This window comes from Gavialis gangeticus, unplaced genomic scaffold (genome assembly GCF_001723915.1).
Source record: "Gavialis gangeticus isolate Ggan-Ray unplaced genomic scaffold, GavGan_comp1, whole genome shotgun sequence".
NCBI lineage: Eukaryota > Metazoa > Chordata > Crocodylia > Gavialidae > Gavialis > Gavialis gangeticus.
In genome coordinates, this window is record NW_017728981.1 from 1,673,757 (window position 1) to 1,692,242 (window position 18,486).

Genomic DNA, 18,486 nt, shown 5'->3' on the forward strand with positions numbered 1-18,486 from the left:
CCGCCCCCGGCCTCGCCCCCGCCCCCTGCAGCCGCCAGCGGCCCCGCGGCTCCGGCCCGGCCAGGTGAGGCTGCCCCGGGGGCTCCCCCGCGCTCTGGCTAGGGGCGGTGGTAGGGGCAGGGGTGCAATGGGAGCAGGAGGTCCTCGGTGCTGGGAGGGAGGCAGGGCGCTGCTGGGGCTGGGCTTCCTCGGGAGAGGTTTTGGGGCTCCTTGCCCGTGAGAGTCTGCCCCAGCTGTTGTCTCCATCCTCCTGTCCCCTCTGGGCCCGGGGAGAAGAGGGGGGCCGATGGCGGTGGGAGGGAGGGAGATGGCTGATGGCAAAGCCAAATCTTCTGGGGCTCTTTCGCTCGTCCTCGCTCTCCAGCCGTCAGAGGTGGGATGCTTTCTTTGCACCCCGGAGGTTGCTTTTTGGAATGGGGGAACTTATTTTTCTCCCGCCTCCCGGCACCACCCGCGTGGCACGGTGGGGTCACGGTGTGTGGTGAGCTCTCCTGGGCTCAGGTAGTCCTGAACGGCCACAGCCCAGGTTGCAAATCATTCCTGCTAAGCTAGGAGCTAAAGGTCTGCAACAGATCCACCCATTTATCTTTTGTTTCTCCTCCTCCGGTTCTGTTCAGAGCGTTCAAAAGGGACAGAATAAATTTCATTACGAGCTTAACTGTCTGCTTTGTTCCAGGAGGACTGACCTGCCTCTTAAAGTTACTGGGGGGAAGCCAGAAGACGCTCCAGTCCCCTTCCCGCTCCCCGCAGAGCAGCCCAGTGCATAGCTATTGTGCAGTCTCCAGGCAGGTAGGAATGGCACGGCGGTTGGGGCTGCCTTGCGCTTGCAGGGGGGAGAGAAACCTCGCTGGGTTTCTTTGTGCAGCGTAGCGCATGCCGTCGGAGGGACAGAAAGCAAGGGCTTAATCTGGCAGTTTCCAGCCTGCTATAGGCAGCAAGTATCTCATCAGCACCATCATCTCGTCTGACCTTTTGTATAACACGGGCCTTTGAACTTGCTCAGGGCTTCCTGCAGGGGAGGAAATGATTATTCCCCTCATACATAAATGAATGCTATTGAGCCTGATAATTTGTGAACTAGAACATATACACCTATTTACAACAGCTGGATTTGATTTAAAGACTCCAAGCAATCAATTTACAATTTCTCATAGGAAACTGTCCCGGTGGCTAATTATGCTTGCACTAAAAGTTGCCCCTTATCAAGGCATTGCATTGCTAGGCTGTTTTTAATTGTGCATGAGAATGCCAGGAATCCTAAAATCAGGCCGAGCCTAGTGTTACAATGCCCGCACATTGAGCAAACGCATACCTGAGTGTCGCATGGAGACTTGATGCAGTTTCGTTTTGAGTTCAGCATTCCTTCTGAATTTGGGTCTAAGCGTCTGCTCTCGTGTCACCGACTGGCAGGCTGATGCCCTTAATTTCTTGAAAGACCTTTATTCTAAGCTTTCCGTTCCTTTTTTTCTCTGGGGCTATTAAAAACTCAGCACTTTTTTTGTCTTGCTTGTACTAGAGACAGCAGAAAAACGCACACGTTTATTCTTCGTCTGTAGGTTTAGTTTATCTTACGCTGCGCCCAGCACTCTCAGCACTTAACGAAGAGCAAATAATGCAGCCGAAGTTTTCCAGGTACTTGTATTTGACGGTGAGTCCAAGTCAGGCAAACTCTCCTGCTAAATTAATCCATCGTGAATATTAGCTTAGTGCATGCGGAGAGGAGAGGGACCTTTTTGGCAAATCATGCAATTTTTGCCCTATGGAGAGACCACAACGTGGCTATGCCCATGCTACTTTGGGGTTGCGTCCAGTTTTGCAACAATGCATAGTTAGTGAATTAAAAAACAGGCACTTAAACTTGAGCTGAAGAATGTGACCGTTGCTTGTGGAGACCAAGCAAATGAGGATCTGCTGTCCAGGAACAGAGCTGGGAGGGTCTGGCATATGGAAGGGTTCAGAGCACAGAGAAAAGTGGTGCTGGTAATGAAGGGTGTTGTGGTGTTTAGAGAGAGCAAGAGACTGTATTTTCTCACAAACACATGCAAATTTTCACCCCATATCAGCTGCCCAAAAATTGGAATGAGTGTCTTAGGTGGGGAACCTGGTTTTCTGCCCAAAATAGAAGCACCCTGCTTTGATCCTAGCTCACAACAGCAGCTCCAGCATTTCCATGCAGGCAGCCGAGGGAGGCAGCTGACTTGATAGCTCGCTGCTCTTTATTCCACACGTTAACAAACCGCATTTCTTTTAATGGCCTTGATGTTCCACTACTCAAGCTCATCTTCTCTAGGCAATTTAGCTGTCTGCTAGCTACTCCTGATCTCTCTCCTCCTCACTGCTCTGGAGACTGTTCAGAAGTTTTCAAAAGAGTAGATCCATTCACGGAGACTGGTCTTTAGCAGCGGCTAGGGTTTCAGCTTTAGTTAAGCAGGAAAGGGAGAGTGAGTCAGGTGATGATGAGGTCCTGTCCCTGTTTTATACAGCCATAACTCTGGAAAAAATCTCTTTTTTTCATTGTACCTTTGAAAAACAAGGTGTGTGGTATATGTCGGGGCATGTTGTATGTGAGAAAATATGGTATGCTGGAAGTTGTTACCCTTGAGAGAGAGATTTTGTGCTCTGAAGCAAAAATGGGGGTGGAGTGTTGTAGCCACCATGGTACAAGATATCACAAAATAACCTTTGCCTCTGGACAAGAGAAGGCACCCCATGCACCAGTCAGATGGCAGACTTGCCCGCAATATATACCCAGTGTCCCTGCAGAAACTGGAAGTGCTTTTGTGTGGTTAGCACCTTGCTGGGAGCCCCCTTGGGCTGATGTCCCTAACTGAGCTGCATATTTGTCCTGGCGGTTTGAAATGGCCAGAATGTGAGGCTGCTCTCTGATCCGGGGGCATCGCGCTGAAAACCAGCAAGGTGTGCAGGAAGGAAAAGTTGGGGGTCCTCAGCCTTGAAATATCCTTAAACTTCAGGCAGGAAAGCATCTGACCTTCGTGAAGCAAAACTGTAACGGGAAGTTACTTTGGTGTGATTTAACCCTGTGTTTAAAATAACACACATAAAGCCATGCACAGGTACTTTATTGGAGTTGCTGACGTGGAGTGTGCCTACGCAGCACTTGCTCTTACCTGGAAAGCTGGTTACATTGGCTCCCACTGAAGTCCGTGATTAGGACTTCTAGCAATGCTTGAGCTAGCTGGCTTGGACAGGTTTGTCTACACCACACTTGCATTCACCCTAGTTGGACTCACCTGGGACTCGGATCACTTTTATTTCTGTTCCTGGATTGATCCTGAACTACCTAGATGACCTTGGCCAAATCACTGATAAAACTCCCCGTACGTAAAGGGTATTGTGAGTTGGCCTTTGAGCTCAGATGCATCTTTACAATTCCAGGGAGAAGAAGATTAAAAGAAATGCATAGCTTTTGCACATGGCAGGAACTGAATGAGACAGCATGATCTTCCCTTGAGATGAGACTCTGGCCAGTGGGGAAAACCCTTTTATTTTTGAGCCTCTATAATACATTTAAAACCATGAGCCTGGAGTCTTATATTGGGTAAAAATCTTTAGTCTGCAGAGGTTTGTTTTTTTTCAAGCTCAGTGACTTAAGAAATTAGTCATTGTGGTAAAAGGAAAAGGCTCCCCGGATATGCGACTACAGAGCAATAATGGATTCATGCAGGAGTATCTTTTGCATTGAAATCCCCACCCACATCACCGTGCAGCACTATCGTGGTGGCAGTTGTTCCCTGACTGACTGTGGTATGGGTGCGACGGGCGCTGTTAATCTCTGCACGACTGTGTAAATATGCAGGTGGATAGCCCAAGCTGTTTCCTGCGTGCCACGTGGAATAAGAGGCTGTAACTTTGACTCGGTATCAGGGAGGCCAAGAGAAATGTACTCCACTTGGCAGTCCCAAGAATGAGGCAGGAGGGTTCCTCTTAAAGCAGCTCGCAGGTTTCAGAAATACCGCAAAAATAGGCTTGCGCACAGCGTTTTGACCTCCAGCTTCAATGAGGAAGTTCAGAGATGCTGTCTGTGTGACTCGCGCGTAGTATCAAACCGGCCGCCTGAACTGCAAAAGCTGATAATCTGTGCGGTTCTTATTTTAGCATCAACCAGTTGCATCTCCCTAGCGCAGCCGCTTCTGAAAGGTAATTGGTACATGTGCAATGGCTAGATTGGAAAGCTTCAGTTAGCAAGTGTTGAAGCACTTGAAACAGAGGACGCTGGGTTTAGAGGAAGCTCTGTGGCTGAGGTCAGATCAGCTAGTCTCAAGGTCCGTTTTTGCCTTAAACTGAAACTATTTTGGCCATTGTGGTTAGTGCTGGTGGATGCCTGAAGCAAGCAGAGGACAGGCCCGAAGCAGGCGGCTGGGAGGCGTGGGAACTAAAAGTCCAGTTTAACTTGAGGAGTGTGCAACTAAGTTTCCTGCTGGAAGATGACCCCTGGGACATGAAATCTCTTGTCTCTGCTCCAGGTTTAGACCTAATGACTCAGCTTTTGTCGGAGTGTTTTAAGATGTAATTTTATTTCAGACAGGATACAAGATGTCTGTTGTCTGATGCCACCAGCAGAAACCGGTCTGGTTTTTTTGGTATTTTTTTGGCCAGGACTGAAATGTGTAGCAGATAGCTTATAATTGCCTTTGGTATAACGTATAAAGTAAATTATTGGCACTGGCCCTATATTTCAGTACCTACCCCAATCATTATCTGGCCAGAAGAGACCAAAGAACATCCTGTTTGAGATGGGTGGAGCAGGTGTTTTAGTTTAACTTAGTGTCAGCGCCGTGGCTTTTTGTAGCTTAGACAGAAGATTGTCCCTGCAAGCCAAGGTAAGACCGGCCAGTGTCTAATGCTTTCTCATGCTGAACAGTGTAGCTTTCGGGTGGATGGAAAGGGGAAGGGTGATGGGTTTCTTTGTTTGTTTTAACCGTTGGAAAAACAGCTAATAAATGTTACCCATGGTCTGGGGCAGCACTCTCAAAAAACCCCGTATGATCTATTGTAGGGTGTTCCCCTAAATTGTATCGACTGCCTCTTAATAGAGGCTTCCAAGGGTCAGACTTTTAAAGCACGTTTAAAAATGTTCCCCTGTCGTCGCAACGCTTTGGCCTTTAGAGGAGACGTAGAAGGTTTGTTGGGTTTTTTTTCTTTTCTTTTTACACGTTAGAGAAAAACCTACTAAGAAAACTCGTCGAAATAGAAGTAACTTGGGACATTTTCAAAGTCTGTGATGTCATCTCTCTACAGTAAGGAAGTGGTATATCGAGAATTTTGCTAGGAAAAACAGTTTTGTAATCATTGGGTAAAGCATTCCTCTGACTCATGTACTTTGTGTTGTGTTTTGAACACTGGGGAAGCATTTTTGGTGGCGACGGGATGCTTTTCTCGGATGAATATGAGAGCCCATTCTTCCTGCAAGTCTTAATACCGACCCTCTCCTTGGTGGAGCTGGAAAATTCCTGTGAGCATTGTCACTGACAGCTGCGGAGCCAATTAGCCGCACAGCTCTTTTTGGATGCGAACAGGGTTTGTCAGGTGCAGCTCTCCAGGCCACAAGGTCATCACCTGTATTGAGAGACATAACTGGCACAGGAGGTAAGCGCCGACTTGCTGCGAAGCTCCGTGAAAGCCGACCCTGGCTACGTTTCGCCCCGGTCCCAAACGGGCAAACCCGAAACTTGGTCTTCAAATGCCTCGGGTTGGGGAACTATGTTTAAAGAGGCTCTTTTGTTTACTTTAGGCAGTGCTTACCAAAGGCTTCGGTTCCACGTTGGCATCTGAAATGCCACGCACACGCCTTTCAGTGTCTGATAGGGGCATGATGCCTATATATATATTTTTTTTAATCCTGATTTCTGTCTTCAGCCAGGGAAAAAAATACCTATTAGCTTGTGCCTGAGCCGTTCTGTCATGGAAGCGAGCCTCTGCTATGAGCGTAGAGTGCCCATTGAAGAGGTGCAGGAAGGCACCCTGGCACTTCATTATGGCACACATATGTCCGATACAACCACAGGCAGTCTGGAGTCCCTCCTTCTTAAAACAGGGGAGGATGGTAATATTCCCTCTGTGCTGTGGGGCCTGCTGGTTCACATATGTTAGGCTGTCTATGGCAGCAGCGATGGAGGCTGAGCACGTTGCAGTCCTTAACATGTTCATCCTTGTGATGCCCCCGTGTGAGTCGGTGGTGCCAGCTGCATTCCCCTTATATAGGAAAACTGAGGCATAGCTAGGTCACACCGGGAGGACTTGACCGTCAGTGCTCCCAGGCTTGAAACACAAGACCGTGCTCTCTAGCCCAGAATAGCGTGGATATGACTTGCAAGGCTCAACTTTTTACTGAGCATTTTGTGATGAGCTGAAGCTAGGAATGAGAGTCCGGGGGAGTTATTGCAGACTTTTGGTCGCTTTAATGGTTTGTATTTCTCGGATTCTCAGGGTTGATTCATGTTGCCTCTGTACTGAAGCCAGGAGCGCTGGCATCAGATGTTTCCCACCCCTCGCACTCCTGCTAAGTATGCCTCACATCTTAGAAAGGAGGTGGCAGAGCAATGCTGAGCAGGGGCGTGGAGGCTCGTAATGGTGATCTCTCAAGCCTGTCCTACAGGGACTACCTTGCTTCATTTGCGGTGTTTTTGGTGCACCGAGCGTGAGGGGTGAGTGGATGGGGTGCATGCCTCAGCCCAGAGACAGATGGCTGCAATGCTTCTCTAAAACAGAAAGTTTTATAGATTTCATAGACATGAGGGCTGGAAGGGACCTCACAAGATCATCAGGTCCAGCCACCATCCAAGGGGCAGGAAGTCAGCTGGGGTCGAATGAGCCCAGCAAGGTGAGCATCCAGGTGTTTCTTGAGCGTTTCCAGAGTAGGTGCTTGCACCACTTCTCGGGGGAGTCTCTTCCTACAGCAACTCTTCTCCCCCCCGCAAAAAAAAGAAAATCCTGGGAGGATATCTCAAAGTTCCCACAAAAAACAATGCAGCTCCTTTTACACCCGCTCCTTTGCAGATAGACAACCTTGGTGGAAGCTTGCCACCTCCTGGGCCGCGCGCCCGTGCTGAGGTTGAGTCCAGCACGCAGACTGATCAGGCCACAGCGTTAGGAAAGCAGCTTGGAAACATCTTGGGGAGCAGCTGGCAGGTGTGGTGCGCTCTGTAAAGTAACCTGGCATCTCTAGCTTTGCTTCCGAAGTCAGAGAAAATTCCTTGACAATGCTTCATTGCATCGTTCGACAGAGAAAGCCCCCACCTAGAACCATATGCAGGCTCAACAATAGTCCTTAGTTAAACCTAGGCTGGATGCAACCTCCCAGGGCTCCAGGATGCTTGGAACTGGTTTCCCCAGCTGCACTCAGCCAAGGCGGTTGCCTGAGGTTTATCCTGCCTGTTGGATCGGGTGTTCGTAAGGGGGTTTGCTGCTCCTAACAGTGAAGAGACACAAAGGAGTTTCTGTGGGTGGGTGGCTGACTGTGTTTCTTTTGGAGTGATTATTTTACTGCTTCTGGGGTTTCAGGACAGTGTCTAATGAATGCATCCAGGCTTCCAGAGTCTTATATCATTTAAAATCTAGATCAAATAAGTAGGGGGAGAGTTGTCAGGGACCTGATTGCTTTCAGCGAGCACAAACAGGTACTCTCGCATGGAAGTCTCCAGTGGCAAGTCCTGCCAAAGACAGGGTCAATGTGTCTGTGCTAACAGATGCCCTTGAATGTGAAACCTGGTAGGGCTGTAGGCTGGTGCACCATGCTCCTGCCAGGTTGTCCTTGATCCCGCAGCCCTTTGTATAACTGAAAGTGGTGACCTCTGGGGTTGCCGATCATATTTTTCCCGTCTTTTGGAAGCACTACTACTTCTCTTCTCTCGGCCCATAAAACCCTCGCAAAGCCAAGAAAGGCCAGGAAAGGTGGTGCTCCCCTTGGCCCTCCCCTCTGGGCTCAGAGCAGGTGGCATGGTCCCCATCAGGATGCATTCTTGTCCATATGATTCATGAGACTGAAAAAAGGCTAAAACCTTTGGGAATCCAAAATGAGTGGGAGAGCTGGGGAATGCCTCTTTGCAAAAGGTGTCTGCCCTTTGAAGTTTGTGGAGACTTACCCGAGCTAGGTTTAAAGGAGCCAGCCATCTACCTGGGGCAGCAGGGGTCACTGTGAGTTTGCCTGGCTTCTCAGACAGGCTTTGCAGCCCACACTGAGCACTGCGCAGTCACAGCTGTGTTACTAGGAGCGCCTAATCTGGCTGGTCAAAGCTAACTCTGGAACTACCGTCAGACCTCATACAGCAGCCTTGATATTTCTACCCTGTATGTTTTCCTTCTCTGTCTTACCCAGCCCCAGTTGCTGTGGCATCAGAGTGCATGCGGCCCTTTAATGAATTTTACCTTCACAGGCCACTTTAAGGTAGGAAAGGAGAGGTGGTTTCATGGTTAAACTGAGGCGCGGTGTAATTAAATGACTTGACTAAGGTCACATGGGAAGTCTGTGGCAGAGGAAAGGATGGACCCTGAGTCTCTGGAGTCCTGGGTTCTTGCCCTGACAATTGCAGCACCTTCCCAGTCCCAGAGGCATGGTCATAAAGGGGAAACAAGTACCACTCTGCATGTATCACCTGTTCCTATTAACAGCCCTTACTCCTGACTGCACTATCTGCATCTCTTTGAATGGCCAAAGCCACTCTGGATATCAGTAAATCCAGCTCCCAATGGTAGCACTAGGTTTTGTTTTCCAAATCAGTTTGTGTGCTGATGCACCATCCTGTTTAACCAACCTGAAATGTAAGCTATTGTCTCGCCACCTCCTTTGATATAATTGCATTCTGATTTCCATAGCTCCTTTTTTCTCCTCCCCTTATTCCTTATTTCTTGGTAGGGAGTCCTTTTTTTAGCAGGCAAATGTCCATGCTGAGGGTTAAAGGCATATATTCCTGTTGATTGGAGCACTGTGTAATACTACCCGCATGGCTGATTAGCGTGTCTGAAAGCTCAGAGCGCTTTGGTTCAGCTGGATGCTGGCACAGGGTTTTGATCTACATCTCTTAGATTCAGGGGAAATTAATAAAGCGAAGGAACGTGATGACATCACTATGGAATTCTGCGTTTTCATAAATGAAGGATGGGTCTTTCGACCAGGTGTTGCGGTCAAAACCAGGAAAAGAACAAAAAAAAGGTTGTGAGTAAAACGCAGGGGTTTTTTGGTTTGGTTTCCACTATATTCCATTTCTGCTGCAGCTGCTGCTTCCACGGGTGTGGAACTGCCGCTCTTAGGCGGTCCAAAACCAAACTGGAAGTGAGAAAACAATCTCGTGAGCCTTTTCTTATGAGGCTTTTTTATTATTTTTTTTAATTTTTTTTTTTTTTTGAGCCCAAATTTGCAGGTGCAAGGTAGGTGACAAAAAGGGTCATGTGGGATGTCCCCCCAGGCTGTGGGGTTAATATTTCCCATGCCATGGCCCTCCAAGGGAGTTCACTAAAGGAACTGGGGCGTGCGTATGCAGTTCAACGTTTGTAGGGAACAGTCAATTTGTATCATATCTAGGATGAATCCTATCCCCTCTTGCAGTGGTGCATGCATGCAGTAGACAGAGTTTATGGACTTAGGCAAAGTTCACAGGTATTTCTTTTGCTTCCTAGGTTTGCTACAGGACTTGATGTCCATGGGGTCACTGACATGCACGTAGCTCTGACCTGAGGAGGACTCGAGCAACCCCTCTCTGAAGATGAGGCTCTTCCGCAGACACTACGGTCCGCTGAAACTGGCTGTGGTGGGGGCCATTTTTGTCATCTTCCTCTTCATCATGCAGAGGGATGTCGGGAGCGGGGATCGCAGTGAGGAGCCCTGGCTGAGAAACATCGTTGAGCGGAAGGACCAAGTGATCGACATGATGATGGGGGCGGTCAACAACATTCGGGACTCCATGCCAAAGCTGCAGATCCGGGCGCCCGTTCAGCAAGAAGAGCCTTTGCCAAGCAGGAAGTCCTGCCTCCCGGGTTACTATACGACAGCAGAGCTGAAACCGCTGATGGAGCGGCCGCCCCAAGACCCAAACAGCCCAGGTGCCGAGGGCAAAGGTTTTAAGAAGGACCAGTGGACGCCGGAGGAGACCAAGGAGAAAGAGCGTGGCTATGAGAAGCATTGCTTCAATGCCTTTGCCAGCGACCGAATCTCTCTCCACAGGGCTCTGGGCCCTGACAGCCGACCTCCAGAGTAAGAATACCCCTCTGTGAACAGCAGCCAGGACTGTGCGGTAGGAGAGAAGGGGTCTGAGAAGGCCAAGTCTTAGATGGAGACTATGTCTAAATGTAGACCCCCTAGCAGATAAACCAGGGTCTTTAAACCAGTGTAAACCCTTATCCGGGTTCCACTTGAACCTGATTCAAATGAATTCAAGCTAAGCTAAACCAGGAGTGACCATGTGCTCTTTTACTCTGATGATCTGAAGCAATGTGTGAGGTCTGCAAATCGCACTTGCCTAAACTCAGATCCAGTGGAAAAGGAGGCCTGGCTCCTTATCAGCTCTGCGGTCTGATTCTGGAGGAGACTGGGGCACAGGCCATCTGGTTTAATGGTGGGAAAGCAGGGGCCTGGGGCTGGGTCAGAGGGCAGGAGCCCTGTTACCAAAGCTGGGGGGAAATCCAGAAGCGGTCTACAACACAGTCCAGGGGCAGGATCTGGGGTTCAGGTGCTGAGTGCCAGTCCAGGGGGCAGCCTGCAGAGCGAAGTCTGAAAACAGAGCCCAAGTGGGGACAGGAGCCAGGACACAGAACCGCAGGGGGATCCAAAGTCCAGAAATAAGCCAAAAACCAGGAGACGTGCCCAGCAGAACTGTTGCCTGGCCTGCAAACCCAGGCCTCCAGCTGGTGCCAGGTGGATAGGCAGCATCCCCGCAGCCAACCGGGGGCTCCCTGCTCCTGGGCTGGGGCAGAGGGCAGTAGCTGCGGGTCTGGCTGCTGGCCGAGGTGAGCCTGCCTGCTCAGCCTGGTTGTGAACTGCTGCACCTGCCGCGCACAGGTGGAAACAGTAACATGGATACCAAACCAGTGTTCAGGGCTGTGATAAGATAACTCCCTTCCCAGAGCGGCCACCTGAGGGAATCAACCTTGCAATTAAAACTCATGGAGGACATGTCGAGAGCTCTGGAAAATAAGGGAAATCTCACTCCGGGTCTGGAGTCTCTGAAGTGTTCCCTGGCGGACAGTATGAAATGTTGGGGTTTTTTCCCCGTCAGAAAACCTGTATAGAGCTTCCCTTCTTGGGTGATAGCTAGGGTCTTTACTGAAGCTGGTACCTGGCATGAGTTAACTAGGTCTTGGATTGCATAAACATTTCCTTTCCAGTTGTGAATATATTCTGACTAGTTTCTAGAGGTCCCGTGTTATCTCTCTTTCTTGGTTGTTTATCGCGGATACCACCAAAGCCACTTCATTAAGGGCTTCCTGGTTAAACCAGTCATGTACGTGACAGGCACCATTCCTTGTACAGGCAGTTGCATCAGCACTTCTCATCTGGGTGCTGCCATCAGTACCGCAGACCCAAAACATCTCCCCAGGGCAGATCGGGTTGCTGGATGAAGACCAATCCCAGCTTGTGGCGGTATGTCGGAAAAGCCATACCGTGCGAGGGGCGATCTCCCCGCTGCAGCATTGTTCACGCTGAGCTCCCCGCTCCCGTTCCCTCCCTTCGACCTAGGCACCGGCTTCACGCACACGGGTGCAGGAGGGCAGAGCTGTATCGATTCAGCCCCGTTGAATTAGTGAGCGGAGATAGCCTCCCTTTCTCTGGAGATTTGCCCATTTGAGAGAAGCTGCGCTGATGCAACTACATCGAGAGCAGGGTTTGGCTCGCTTCAGACAAAGATGGAGTGTTTTCATCCAGACTTAATGGGAGGGGGTCAGGAGGAAGGGCTCGCACTACTGTATCCAGATTAATTTTCCCCTTCTGTTTAGTTCCCCCAGGTGCAATTAGTGCAGGCTCCACCCAGACTGCATGCTCTGAATATTACAGCCGGAGAGAGCGTGTAGCAGCAGGAGCGCCTGACCTAGCCCCTGTCTGTGGCTGCCCGGGGAAAGACATGAATATTCTCCGTGGCTGCCTGCCCCGGGCATCCCAAAGGCAGGACGGCAAGGGATAGCAAGCGACGGTGACCCTGCTTCTTGACTGTCTGCAGGGGCTGTCGGGGAGGCTAGAAGCAATCTCCACCCAGCAACTTTTTTTTGCTTCTTAAAGAAAGATCTCTTTTCTCTGAGCAAAAAGCCTGGGGCAATAATTCTTCTCCCTCTTTATTTTTTAGTAACTCTGGCCCTGCCTCCCTTGGAGACGGCCTTTCCTTCAAGTTTTATTCTTTCAAAGATCTACCTGTTTCAAAAACCACCTAATTCCCTTTTTCCAGGCAGCCCTGGGTTTTGCTTGATTCCTTTTTTTTTCCTTCTTGCATTGATTCTTGGGGAGCGCTGCCTCCATTTCACTTCTGCAGCTGAGTGGTCTTGGGTTACGGCAGGGGGTTAAGAAGGGATCAAACGCGAGAAACTCGCCCGGGCTTTCCCTGCAGTCTCCAGCAATGCACTTTAAGAGGGCAGCCTGCCCCCTTGTCAGGAGGTGGGTAAGGAAAAGCTTTGCAAGGGGGGCGGTATAGCTTGAATAGCAGTTGGAAACCCAGACCTGATGGGCAGACGGTTCCCCAGCAGGACGGCTCTCTCTGCCTAGCAGGTGTGGCAGCAACAATGGGAAGGCTTTGTGTCTGGGGAGGGCAAGCACGTTGTTCGCTCAACCAGAAAAGGCAGAAACCCATTTCAATCAAAGCGCTCCAGAACCGAAACGTACACCAGAGAGCCGGGGGCGGGGGGACGGGCTCGGAGGGGAAGGGCCGTCCGCGTTTGATTTTTGAGGCAGAAGCAGAACCTGATCTGCCATGTGGAACAGTCTCCCTTTTGATGTGCAGCTGAAGTATGTGGCGTGGGATGGAGCCATTCACGCCCCGGCTGGGAAGTTCAGACAGGGGCGCACGCAGGCAACTTAAAATGGGTCCTCTTTCTTCCTTCCTTTTTTTTCCTTATTTTAAGCCCCAAATTATTTCAGTCCAAGTCTCTACTTGGCCCTCTCCTCTTGGATCAGAGCATCCCAAGCGTCACTGAGATGTACTGGAAAGCAACATCGCTTCCCGGCCTCTCATCGGCTCACATCAAGTGTAGTTGCTGTTCTTTAATTGACTGCCAACGGGCGCTAACGCAGGGCTTTCTTACTCCAGATGCAGTATAACAGATTCTCAGTTTAATCTCTCGCTATATATTATGTATACGCAGCATATGTAGTGAAACAACGAAAGGTTTTGAAGGGTCACGTAACATTTGGAGTCACGACACTTCAGAGGAGCCTAACTCTCTCTCCTGGCAAGGATGTCCTTGCAAAATCAGGTGGCAGGAATATCTTTCATGAATTTCTGGATTCATGTTGGCATTGCATTGCAAAGCTGCATGTAAAGAGAGATTCGATTCCCTGGACTAGGTGATCTGCAAAGAGTTTATCAGGAGTATATCGATCAGATCTGCTCAAACCTGGATTCTTAGGATCTGGTGAATAACAGGCTTTGAAAGGCTGGTTTTCATTTTGGTCAAATAAAGATTGATTTATTTTTTTTAAATTTGATTCCAGCCATTTTAATCCTTTTTAAAATCCCTCTTCAGACTGAAGCCATTTGGATGGAAAAGTCAAAGTTGTCATGAAGAGAAGCAGCGACACATGTCACTTGAAAAATATAAGAGATGTTTGGAATTTTTTAGGCATATTTTTCCCCTCTTGAACAAATGACTTGGAAAACTTGACCGACACTTATCACAGGCTTCACCTACCTGCTTTTTGTCCTTGTTGGGGGAGAAAAAAGGGTGGGGGAGGCTTGTCTTGAGGATTTTTTCCCACTTGTAAATGCTTCTGAGGTTTGGCCCTTGGCAGCCACAAAGCTAATCTTGGCCTGGACGTGACCACACACTTCTGCGTCTCTTGTACACACTTCTTATCCCGTCTCTTGTAGATGCATCGACCAGAAGTTCAAGCGCTGCCCACCACTTCCCACCACCAGTGTCATCATTGTGTTCCACAACGAGGCCTGGTCCACCCTGCTCCGCACCGTGTACAGCATCCTGTATTCCTCTCCTGCCATCTTACTCAAGGAGATCATCTTGGTAGACGATGCCAGCACGGATGGTAAGTGATGGACTATGGGAAAGCGGGTTTAGGTACTTGCAGCTAAGGCTCCGCTGAGTCTGATGTGGAGAGACTCTACGTGCCATGGGCTCGGGGACAGGACTGATGGAGAAATTGTTACCTGCCCGAATTCCCCAAATAGCGGGGGGGGGGGTGCAATCTAATGCTGGGATCTGCTCATATGCACTTTATAGTATAATTATAAGCCAGAGTAGGGGTGAGACTCATGCATTACTCAGTCTGTGGGGTGTTGTAATGCCTGGAGTTTCAAGCCGCTATCATCATGCAAAGAGTCGAACCTACTCTGTGCTGTGTAAATGCCTTTGTGGGCCTACTGCAGCTACAACTCCAGTTTTGCCCCTATCTAGCTTGCATACACACACGCAGTCTCAGGTTAAGTGATACTTTAGGGTCGAGTCAGTGGCCCTGATGCAGGGACCATTGATGCTCTTTGCACGAGGGATTCATCCAGGAGGTTGTAAATGCCCACCTTCGTGCTGCTGTGGTGAGTCCATGAAAATTAGGCCCATAGAAAAAAGCTCCGTGATGATGGCCCTGTGTTATGATCCCAGGTGGCTTTTGCTCCAGTTTGTGAGACCCACAGTTTGGTGTGCAGACGAGCTGAGCCTGTAGTGTCGCAGGTCCATTCGCCAAACTGGAGCAAAAATGTTAAAGGGAACTGTCCCCTCCAAAAACTTCCCTTTTGAATGCAAAGCTGGTCCCACTAAACGTAACAGAAATCCCCCAGCAGGAGACTGGAACGTCTTAGGTGCTGAGACCAGCGGGACAGGGAGGGATGTACACGTCTCGGGGATTCGGGCGCGACTGAGCTAATTCCTACCTCGTAGCAATAAATTGTTCCTAGGTGCAAGCTTTTTCCAAGGGCTGATCCCCAGTCCGGATGGGGCTTTGGGAACTGTGAGTCAATGGGCGGTAGACAGCACTGCTGACATCTGATCAGCTACTGGCAAAAGACTTGGCTATTCTAATACCCCCTGGAAAATGAGCCAGGACTCTTGAAACTGCGGTGGGTTGCTGGGGAAGTGAAATGTGTTGCAAGTTCCTACCTGCAACTGTCGAGAAAAAGGTCACATGTTTGGTTGAGAAACCTGATTTAGGCAAGATACTTCTTTCCATGTTGGGGGGAGGTCTGTGAATTCCAGGGATCTGGTACATTTTAGACCATCCCTTTGTGCAAACTCCTTTCTGCTTGCTCAGAGTCTTGTCTCTTTACTCTTCCCTTTGCATATAACTGTTCCCAAGTGACCAGGCGGGGAGCTTCTCCCGTGACTTATAAACAGAACACATTATGTTTTCCAGCCTAGTAAATTATTCTCTTGCCCGGCAGACTGTCATTTAGCCCTTGGAAGGCATCACGCCCAAAGCAAACATGATTCATCGTCAGGGCTGCCTGGAGCTGGGTGGTGGGGGTGCCCGAGCTCCACTTCCTCCAGCACCTGGAGAAATGCATGCCTCTTCAGACAGCAGACTGGAGTGCAGACCCCTGTATACCATGGGCCTAACCAGGCAGCCCCCTGTTAAATAGGGGGCCAATCCAAAGCTGGACTCTGCTCATATGCAGTTGATAGTATAATTACAAAGTAGGGGCGAGACTCATGCATTACTCAGTCCCTGGGGTGTTGTAATGCCTGAAATTTCAAGCTGCTGCCATCACGCAAAGAGAATCAGACCTGCTCTGTGCTGCATGAAAGCCTTTGTTTGCTCCAGCTACAACTCCCGTTTTGCCTCTGCCTAGCTTGCATACGCACACGCAGTCTCAACTGAAGCGATGCTTTAGGGTCAGGTTGGTGGCCCTGATACAGGGGCAGGCTGAAGTTCAGTTGCTGCAGATGCCAGATGCTAGAAGCACGGCGGGAGATGCCACCCCCGGACTTGCAGCACATCAGCCGCCAGTCGCTGAGGCTTCTCTCTCCAGTGAGGCAGACCCGAGCCAAGTAGCTCAAGTGCACTAATTCAAGCGAACTGCTGCAGCACGGGCACCTTTTATGTTTAAACCCAGCCTCACTGAAAAAACTTGTCCTAGCATAGATGCATTGGGAGCCAGGGGGGATCTGCACTGCTGAACAAAGCTTTGCTGGCAAGGATGCAGCACAGATGTGCAAGGTTCCTTGCAACTCCCTGCATTCAGCGAGCGGGTGCAGGATATCCCAGTGAAAGAGCTCTGGCCAGGGGAAGCTGTCTCCCCAGTAAAAGGCTTTGCAGGCAGGGCCCAAGAGAGAGCCTGCCCCCTGAAAAACCAACTAGACAAAGCGGATACACGCCTAGAAGGGAAACCCCGGTTTGTTGGCAGGTGGGTGGCAGAAGCAGGAACAGAACCAGTGTGTGCTGACTCCTGATCCAGTGCCTTTTTCAGCCCACCCCAAGCTGGCAGAGTGCTGGAGTAGTTTGGAGAGAGGCCGCAGAGGTGGTATATATGGTGATTCCCACCTGAGTGCCCCACAGATGCGTTGCATCCATCCCCTGCTGTGTGCCTTGGGGAGGTGCCAGTCCCTGGAGCTCTGACTCCGCTAGTCCAGGTGCAGCCAGGCGAGTTATACCCATCTGGACTGCTTCAGCAACCCTGCTGATCCAAAGACGTTTCAGACCTTCACCTTTTAGTTTTTTGCGCTGGAGGGGAATGAGGGTCCCTCTGAAGAGAGACCTGGTGCTGGAGAGCTCTGGGCTGGTTATAAAATTTCCAACTCATCTTAGCCGATTAAGCAGATCGTGTTTCCTGACAACGGTTCTCTTTAAGGGTCACTACTGACTTAGCCCCGTGGAGCATAATGTCTCGTGTGTGGCTGTATGGGCCACCCAGTTGCCTTGCCATAGCTCAATGACCTTTATTGTGTTGGGGAAAGGGTTTAGGATACTTCAGCTGCCAGAGGCTTTTATTTCCATTCTTTCAACACCAAGTAAGACTTGCTTTCTTTTCCTATCGCTGGGTCCTCCAGGCTGCGACCTAGTGCTAATGATGAGTCTTCGCTACCTTCCCAGATGGGCAGATTATATATAGCAGCAGTTCTACATTATCGGAGCTGCCAGAAGCCCGCTGTGCTAGGGGCTGTCTGTTGGTCCTTATCCCAAAAACCTTGCCATCTAGAGACACCCGCTCTGACCTGGGTAGGAAAACGGAGGCAGAGAGAGAAGTGAATCCGCCAGCCACAAAAGCAGAGGAAAGAACGCAGAAATCCTGCTTGCCACTCCAAAATGTGATATCTCTCACTGCAAAGCACCTGTTCTGCTCAGCCGCAGCTTCCTGTTGTGCTTCAGGTGCTGGGGGGCTAAACTCTGCCATAATTGTCAGCTCAAGTATCTCCCCCAGCTGTCAGTCTTGGTCGCTCCGAAAAAACAAACCCGCACTCGCTTGCTCACCACTTCCTGCCTAACTGCAGCAGCAGTCTGTGGTCACCACATGCCTTGTGAGCCTGAGCGCCCTCGGGTAGCACGCACTCCCCTTAGCATGGCTATTCCCTGCTGCGTCCTACAATGTAATGGGAGCTGGGAGTTCATTTTTGTCCCCCTCACCTAGCATGCTCCGGCAGTTAGGTTACAAGCTGGGATTTGTAACTCAAATGCGCTCTCTGCCACCGCCTCCCCTTGAGACTTGGCCAATTCACTTCATCCCTCTGGGCCGCAGCAACCCGTGGGTACAAAGGGGGTGACAGTGCTTTTCCACATTGCTGGGACAATTGAGGAACATCAGTACTGCAAGGGGGCTGGCTAGCTCAGTGATGAGCAAGGCATTGAAGTACCTCGGCTGCAGAGATTTGCTCGGGGGATGCAACATTTCCTGCCTACATGCGAGAGTCTCCTCTACCGGCATGTGCATGCATACGTACACCCTTAAATCCTGCTTCTCATCAAGCCACGAGGATCTCTTCCGGCTGCCCTTGTTTCCTCGGTGGCTTGTTCTGCTCTGCTTCACCGTTCACCTCCTCCGGTGCCTTTGTCTCCCCTGGTAACATCTGGCCAGAAGGGAAAAATCCCAGGTCTTTCCCTTTTGTGCGCTCAAGTCTGAGCCAGAGCCCTACCTCCAAGCAAGTTGCATTTTTTTCCCCCAGTGACAATTCATCAGCTTGGCCATGGTGGTGTTTTAACTACACGTCAAGAGACTTTGTTTTTTGAACTTGGTGGCTCTGTCTAATCCCAGACTAATCTCTCTCTGGGGGGGAAGGCTGGGGGCGTCGGAGCTCCAGGAACTGTCCTGGAGTTTGGCTTGCAGGGTACTTTCCCCTTTCAGCCCTGCTTTCACATCTAATAAAGAAAGTCTGCGGGGGGGGGGGGGT

General features: G+C 50.1%; 1 protein-coding gene across 4 annotated transcripts in view; it reads left to right on the top strand.

The window, feature by feature from the left end:
- Window positions 1–16: 16 nt before the first annotated feature.
- The window catches only part of GALNT6 (polypeptide N-acetylgalactosaminyltransferase 6), a 31,117-nt gene continuing 12,647 nt past the window's right edge, over window positions 17–18,486 (top strand). The window contains exons 1-4 of one of the 4 annotated variants that reach the window (XM_019511465.1): window positions 17–64; window positions 677–789; window positions 9,634–10,207; window positions 14,025–14,197. In XM_019511465.1, the coding sequence (XP_019367010.1) occupies window positions 9,720–10,207; window positions 14,025–14,197 (661 nt within the window). In that variant the 5' untranslated portion in view covers window positions 17–64; window positions 677–789; window positions 9,634–9,719. Of the gene's footprint in view, window positions 65–676; window positions 790–4,065; window positions 4,159–4,326; window positions 4,842–5,205; window positions 5,608–9,633; window positions 10,208–14,024; window positions 14,198–18,486 lie in introns of those variants that run through there. The other 3 variants (XM_019511491.1, XM_019511484.1, XM_019511474.1) reach the window with 3 other exon arrangements.